Raw genomic sequence first — 8279 nt, 5'->3', positions numbered from 1 at the left:
TTTCTCATGAGACGACCATATGTTACTTACAATGGCTGCAGTAACTTGAGCATCTCTGTCTCCATAACCAGAGTAAGCCAGTAACGAGCCATCTTTACTAAGTAATCTAACAAGAAAATATAAGATGTATGTAATAGCTTTTTCATCAAACAACAAATATAATTTCTTAAATATAGCCTTCTCTACCAGGCATTCCTTGAATAAAGCAAGCTAAATTTACAGTTAACTACACATATCTCCACCTCTGTTAAAAATACTTTACACATCAAGCACAAAAAGAGAAAGGTTTTCCAAAGATAAAAACGTATCTCAGCTTCTATAGATGTTCACTATAGCCTTGATATTTAAAGTCCACTATTTCCAGAAATAAGTCTGCTAAGAATAAGTTTCATCAATCTTCTAAATATCTTAGAAACCAAACCAAATATATCCCACAATGTTCTTACATCCACAACTTAGCAAGTGTACACAGTGAAGTCAAATAATGAATTATTTTAGTTCAACACAAACTAAAGCAGCATATTTAATCTTCAGGATTAGAATTCACTGGTACTCTAACACCCTCTCCACATTTTTTAACAATGACACAACATTAAGTGCAAAACCATACAATTAACCCCAGTTACAGTCTTAAACTAAATTTACATCTTATTATAAATTTATTACATCTTTCAATGGTGAAACGATTTCTCACTATCAGAGCACTCATTAAAGTTACCTAGATTCTTTTGATTTAAATAAACAGTATTAGCTCTAACTATCAACATTCATGTATAGTCAGCAAAGTTTAGCATAATAAATAAATGTTGAAAAGAAACATCCTAAAAAATGTCTAGTTAATATGGATAAATTTCCAAACGTACTTTCCACCCCTACTATTAAATCGAACATCTCAACTACATTTACACTCCAAAGAATTAAATGAATTTTCCCTACACGCATCTTAATATTTCTGAAAAGTCCTCAAATAAAAATGTATTTGTTGTTACAAGAGAAATACATAATAATTTTAGTTGTATAGTACTTTTTGAATATCTGTACAAAATGTGCGAATTCGTATACATGAAAAAATACAAACACACCAACCAATGTTTTCAAGTCTTAAGAAGTTTACATTCCAGGCAGTTTTCAGCTTTAATTACTATTTTCTATGATAATCTTGTATATTCAGACTACATAAAACTTATTCAGATTTTTGAATAATTTTGTTTAATAGATTGATGACCAAATTGTATTTTTTCGGTTGATTCACATACCACGTGGCGAAAAAACAAAGACCACGTAAAAATGAAACCAAGGCCTGCTCTACCAACTTACACAACGTCTTAAAAATAGGTTTTTTATCATTATACGTTTAATAACACTGCTTCACTTCCTCGAAATCACACACAGATGGCTTCTTAAACTTCATTAGATTACTTGTTTAATGATATGACTAAATGCCCTCCGAATTCAACTTACAAGGTACACTGCACCCCGCCTGTATTTGCTTGGCCGAGAACCCGAATTAGTACTTTTGGTCTTAACATATTCATCGTTGGTTTGACTTTGATAGTAAATATTATACCACTTGATTAATTTCACTATTGCGATATAAAATTATTGAAATTAATATTAACAGCAATACTCTATATACATGCACAATTTGACAAATAAGTCACATGCCACATAAATGACAAAGGTGACATCTACAAATTACATTTAAACTGGTAAATTAGTATTACATAGGTGTTTGATGTTTTCCAGAACTAAGAAAACAGGGGAAAAAAAAAAGAAAAAAGGATAATCATATCAAAATTACACCGTTTTATACATTTCTCAAATAATTAAAGTCACACTATATGACAAGCTCTTCTACAAGTTTTTAGTTAAAACAAAATTAATGTTTATAAGCCTGATATATATTAGTTTTACAAATTTCAAAATAATTCCGAGAAACGTTAGGAATTCTTTTTGAGAACTAAGGAATGACGAAAACTTATTAAAGACAATGATTTATTTTATGAATATAGATATGGATTGAAGATATAGAAGGTTGTGATATTCTCATTGTCCCATGATTTTAGTCACAATAGGTCTCCCACTGGAACGGTGGTAAGTCTTCAAATTTATAACACTACAATTAAGGGTGCGATTCCCTCAATGGACACAACAGATAGCCTGATGTAGTTTGATATAAGAAAACACACACATACACACCTGTCAGAATAGCCTGCAGGATTTGTTTGCTTGTTTGTTTTAAAATTTTGCACAAAGCTACTCGAGGGCTATCTGCGCTAGCCGTCCCTAATTTAGTAGTGTAAGACTAGAGGGAAGGCAGATAGTCGTCACCACCCACCACCAACTCTTGGGCTACTCTTTTACCAACGTAAAGTGGGATTGACCGTCACATTATAACGCCCTCATTGCTGAAAGGGCGAGCCTGTTTGGCGCGACCGGGATGCGAACCCGCGACCCTCATATTATGAGTCGCACGCCTTAACATGCTTGACCATGCAGGGCCAGCCTGCAGGAACTGAAAAATAGGAGTATTTGCTACTTAATGTATAACAAAGTAGTTACTTGTATATTCACTGTTATTGGTTAAGTATTTATCCAGTCTTTTTCTTTTGTGTAAATTGTCACTGTTAACAACTTTGTCAGAGTTAAACACTTGATCAAATGCTTGTGTATGTTCAGTAGAGAGATAATTTTGTTTATGTTCTCTAGCCTATAAATCTCTAGCGTTTTAATATGTGCTGAACACAATTTATATATTTTTAGAATCTTTTTTATAAAAAATCATCTCATTTATAATCTCTGTAAAGTATGAACCACTAAATGTAGAAAGAAGTATCAGTTTGTAACAAAGAAATGTACAAACCATTTTTACCAATAACTATAAATATCATTAAAACAATTAGTGACGAAAAAAATAACCACGATACAACAGAAAATATGACTACAGCAATAACAGTAAGAGAAATTTAACAAACAATAAAAACAACAAAGAACAAAGCTAAAAAAAAAGAGGGTATTCAAGGCAACTTCCATTAAAAAGGCACTGGGAAATTGCTTGAACATCTCACAGCACTCATTAATCTATCTATTTAATTAGGATACATCCCAGTTTCTTTGAAGTTAGCGAATATTTTAATGTTTCATAAAGATAGAAAGCTAGCCAATAAATCACACAGTTACTGTCCAATCAGCTTGACCAGTACAATAGGAAAATACTAGAATAAATAATCAATAACAGATTATCCACATCCATGGAAACAAAATTTAAATTACATGAGGTACAAAATGGATTCAGAAAGTGTCAGGCTGAATAACAGCAAAGATTGAGAGAATTTTATCCATTGCCTTAGAACAAACATCCAATTCTTGACGAAAGCGATGAAGACATTCAAACATAGCTCTTTTTACTTCCAGTGGTAATGTGAGGCCAGTATCTTTTGCCTGTATTTACATTTTCTTTGTTATCACACAATATTTCAAGAATTAAGGTCAACTTTTTAAAATTTGCTTTCACTAGGTTCACAGCACCATAATGAGCACACTATATTTTCAGAAAAGGACTTGTGACTGGCACGTGTACATTCTCCATCAGCATTTCATATCGATAAGGTGAGAATGAAAAGAAGGAATAGACTTCTCTCCAAAGTCCAAAAAAGTCACACATGAATAAACGCTTCCAAATAAGTGTCCTCCACAAAGATTCAGAAATGATTTGCACATGGCATAAACAAAGCTTAAGGATTAATCTAAATACCAACGCCTGGCACAACTATTAAAATATTATATTATATACAAATATCGACGCTCTCTCTTTATAGTATGATTCATTTTGCAATGATTTCCTCTAGACGCAAATACGACTCCTGAGGGTGATAAGGGGTAATCAAGAAACAAGAAGTGAGCTATACTTCTAGGAAATCACATGCTTCGTCGCTAGAACAGATCACTGTTTCTTTATAGTATGATTCATTTTGCAATGATTTCCTCTAGACGCAAATACGACTCCTGCATTCCTGCGAATAAATGGAATGAGAGAAACTGAAGCAGTTCCTATGAATTATATTATAAACTAATAATAAAAATGTTTTAAAATGCATTATATACTTAAGTATGATCAAAGAGATAAAATATTTGATTTGCAGTGTTTGAAAACATGTGAAGGCAAATCAAATAAACACAACATAATAATAGAAAACACCTAAATACTAAATAAAGAAATAAACAAAAGCAAAATTAAAGATTGTTTGTTTTGGAATTTCGCATAAAGCTACTCGAGGGCTATCTGTGCTAGCCGTCCCTAATTTAGCAGTGTAAGACTAGAGGGAAGCCAGCTAGTCATCACCACCCACTGCCAACTCTTGGGCTACTCCTTTACCAACGAATAGTGGGATTGACCGTCACTTATAACGCCCCTACGGCTGAAAGGGCGAGCATGTTTGGCGCGACCGGGATTCGAACCCGCGACCCTCAGATTACGAGTTGCACGCCTTAACACGCTTAGCCATGCCGGGCCGCAAAATTAAAGAAGCCTTACTTATACAACAAGTCAAGCCCAAAATAAACCAATACAAAGGAACGCCTTTATACCTATATTAATAAATATATCCAACATCTAAGTACGCCATCTACATTCCTACACTCAATTACTCAACCACCTTCAAAGATGTGGTCAGCTACCGGTCAGTATTCCTTTCTTTCTTTGTGAACCTGAAGATGACCGAAGAAGGTCAAAACGCTGTTCACTCCTCTATTAGTGCCTTCTCTTACCAGACTAGTCATTTTTAAATATATAATTAACTTCCTGAGTTCATCTATCTCCCTCACCTCAGAATTTTAAAAACATGGCTAATTATAAACATACTTTTAGGGCATATGTTCTTTTTTTTTTAGACCAAGGGGAAAACGAGTCTCAAAGATATATTAATGAATTATAGTTTGACTAGGCTTTTGTCTTGTATTAGTTTCAATAACTTTTCGAAGGTGATATGAACATCGAATCTACTGGTGTAATTTAGCTAAATGATTTATTAGTCACACGTGAAGTGTATCTACAAAAGTTTCCAAATATTTTTCTGACATTCTTGAACACTATGCAATGCCACGTTTTGTGTTTTGTTTTCAGAATTAAACATTTTTGTTTCTTTGTTTCTGAATTTCGCGCAAAGATACATGAGGGCTACCTTCACTAGCCATACCTAATTTTGCAGTGTAAGACTAGAGGGAAAGCAGCTAGTCATCACTACCAATCGCTAAATCTTAAAGATGGTAATTATTTCTCCTCAAAATCCAAAGCAAATCTTTGAAAGAGAGCACGTGTGAGATAATTGCATGCCATTGTGACTTTTACAATTGTCTGTAGTTAACCCTAAAGTTTACACAACGTATAATCTATGCTTTACCTTCTACGACCATTTCTAGAGTTGTAGTCTGTAGACATGTTGTGCTATTGAGGCAGAGCGATCTTTACAATAACAGTAAAAAAAAAAAATTTGAATCCACCAGTTATGGTACCACAAAATGACATTAAGGTTAACATCTTAAGTCTTCTAGAATAATATCTGATATGGAGTATTGTTTTAAGGAGTGCATAAACAAAGCTGTTATGCATGTAACACTCTTAATTAATACCCTGCCACAGAAAGCAATTTTAAAAGAACAGAAAAATCCCAAACTCACTTTTTTTAAAATGCATCTTTATTTTAAAAGCGTCATGCATGACACTTGAATTGTAATTACATTTAAGGTAGCTGTTAAAACACTGATTATAAAAAAAGAACGACTTTTCTGCACATGTAATATAAAATTCTTAAGTTTATGTAAGTACACACAAAAAATTAAAACTATACAGTATATTTTTCAAATTAAATAGCTAAATAAAACAAGAATTATACTTATTATGGCACTATTTCAGTAAAAATGAGATTTACTTATGACACTAAAATGTTTTACACTGACAAAAAATAAACAAAATTATAGTATAAAGAAGTGATATACAAAACATTTAAGGTTTATATTAAATATTTCCTTAGTCCACAGGTATTCAGTTTGTGCCAGAAAGGTACGAACACACACAGTCGGTCTTTTCTGAGAAATAGTCATGTCTATTAAAACAGAGTTCATTTTATCACTAAAAACTGAACCTACATTTTGTGTTCAGATAGTCACACAAAGGTCCTATCTCTGTAACCCATCCTTAATTTTGAACTGGTAGACTAGAGAGAAAGCAGCTAGTTAACAGCATTGACCACCAACCCTTGGAATTCTTATTGAATATGGAGATTAAAGCATGAGTTGCATGACACAATTAAAGCCATGCATGGCACAATCTTGTGGCAACAGGACATAAACCACTAACCCTCAGACTCACAAACCAGTACTGTAATAACCCACCCTACTACTATGAGATTTAAATTGTCATCAGTCAAACATCTTGATGTGGCAAAAAGACTGGTTCTTCATTGAATCTAACCCTTTGCTTTTAAAGGTGTAAAGAAGGTCTATTTTACTGCATACACACACAAGTTGAAACGACCAGATTATGTTACCAGGCAGTAAAGATTCTTACTAAGAAGTTGAATTATCAGCATTAGTCTAAATTACACAATAAATAAGTTTTTGCTTCTGTATAAAAGTAACACAATATGGCAACAGTACTGGTATTACTGAGTGACATCATTTATAACTATGAAAGTCCCTAAACTATACAAATTCTCAATTATAATTAATTTTGATTTTTTTTTCTAAATTGCATCTGAATAAATTTTGTTTTGAAGATAACTTCCTATATATATCATTTCTTTTTAACTTGTATAACATTATGTGACACTAGCTTTTGTAACGTGTGATATCAACAGAAGGTTACACAATCAGTGATGTCGAGAAAACCCACTTGTAGTGAAAAATATATATGTAAAAACGGCTGGTTTGGGTTGAGAACACATCAGCAGAAAAATAACCAGCCTTTGGCAAAAACTAGTAACAAAATATGACATTCCAGTTAATACCAAATTTATTCAAAAACCAGGCACAAAACTGAGGTCTATACTATGTAAAAACTACACTGACAAACACCACACCAACGTTATTTATAAAATACAATGTGATAACTGCCACGACTTCTATATTGGAGAAACAAGTAGAAAAATGGAAACCAGATTCAAAGAACATAAAAAGTCACCTTCACACGTTTTCAAACACTGTAAGTCAAGTAAACACAACATAACCATAGAAAACACTCAAATACTAAATAAAGAAACAAACATAAACAAATGCAAAATTAAAGAAGCCTTACTTATACAACAACTTAAGCCCAAAATAAACCAATACAAAGGAACACCTTTATACCTATATTAATAAATATATCCAACATCTAAGCACGCCCTCCACATTCCTACACTCAACTACACAACCGCCTTCAAACATGTGGTCAGCTACCGATCAGTAACCCTTTCTTTCTTTGTGAACCTGACGATGACCGAAGAAGGTCAAAATGTTGTTCGCTCCTCTATGTAAAATATTTTCTCAACCCAAACGAGCCGTTTTTACATATATAGAAGATTACACAGTTATCTGATACACAGAACTAAAAGTTTACTTTCTGTTGTTGTTAGGCACAAAACTACACAACGGGCTATCTGTGCTCTGCCCACCATGGGTATCCAAGTCAAATTTTAGCATTATAAGCCATCACGCTTAACTACAGAGTCACTTTGAGGCTTCAAAGAGGGGGTTTCGAAAAAAATTAGGAACGTTACTACTAACATATCCATTTAACTCAGTTAAGCACACTTGTGGATGTATATAACACACAAAATTAACAAAAAAATATAATGATGAAAATTCAAATCTTTGATTTAGAAAATTAGAGGGGAATTATTTAAAGTAATGTAACACACACACAAGAACCTAGTAGATAATTAATTAATAACATTATAACCTGACACAAACTAAATAGTTATTTTTAGCAACAGATGAGAGCTGTGTATACACATATACCTGTTATTAAATTTTCTATAAAAAAGTAGCTATCAAAATAAGAACATTAAAATACTATTTACTATAGCTTAACTACTAAAACAAAAAAATCAAACAAACTGTTGACCCTGTTTAAATTTATTTTGATCTGCAAGGTGTACTTATAAATAATTTCCATTTGTATATAACATTAAAACCCTACACACAATGAAGCTTCTTTTATTTTGGAATTAAAACATGTCATAAGTTTTAAATTAGCCCTACATATGATAATCTTTTTGGCTTTGACCAAATTATTTTTTGTC

The 8279-nt window shown here is 32.6% G+C and overlaps 1 protein-coding gene across 1 annotated transcript in view; it reads right to left on the bottom strand.

The window, feature by feature from the left end:
* LOC143224782 (ragulator complex protein LAMTOR2-like) overlaps window positions 1–1701 on the bottom strand; it is a 10026-nt gene extending 8325 nt beyond the window's left edge. Inside the window, exons 1-2 of the mRNA XM_076453078.1 lie at window positions 1462–1701; window positions 1–106 (exon numbers count right to left, since the gene is read on the bottom strand). The exon at window positions 1–106 is cut by the window's left edge and continues 57 nt beyond it. Coding sequence (XP_076309193.1) covers window positions 1–106; window positions 1462–1535 — 180 coding nt within the window. The 5' untranslated portion in view covers window positions 1536–1701. The remainder of the gene's footprint in view (window positions 107–1461) is intronic.
* Window positions 1702–8279: the final 6578 nt, after the last annotated feature.

The sequence above is a fragment of the Tachypleus tridentatus genome, chromosome 9 (genome assembly GCF_004210375.1).
Source record: "Tachypleus tridentatus isolate NWPU-2018 chromosome 9, ASM421037v1, whole genome shotgun sequence".
Classification (NCBI taxonomy): domain Eukaryota; kingdom Metazoa; phylum Arthropoda; class Merostomata; order Xiphosura; family Limulidae; genus Tachypleus; species Tachypleus tridentatus.
The sequence above is the reverse complement of the archived record's forward strand: the minus strand, read 5'-3'. Positions and strand labels throughout refer to the sequence as shown.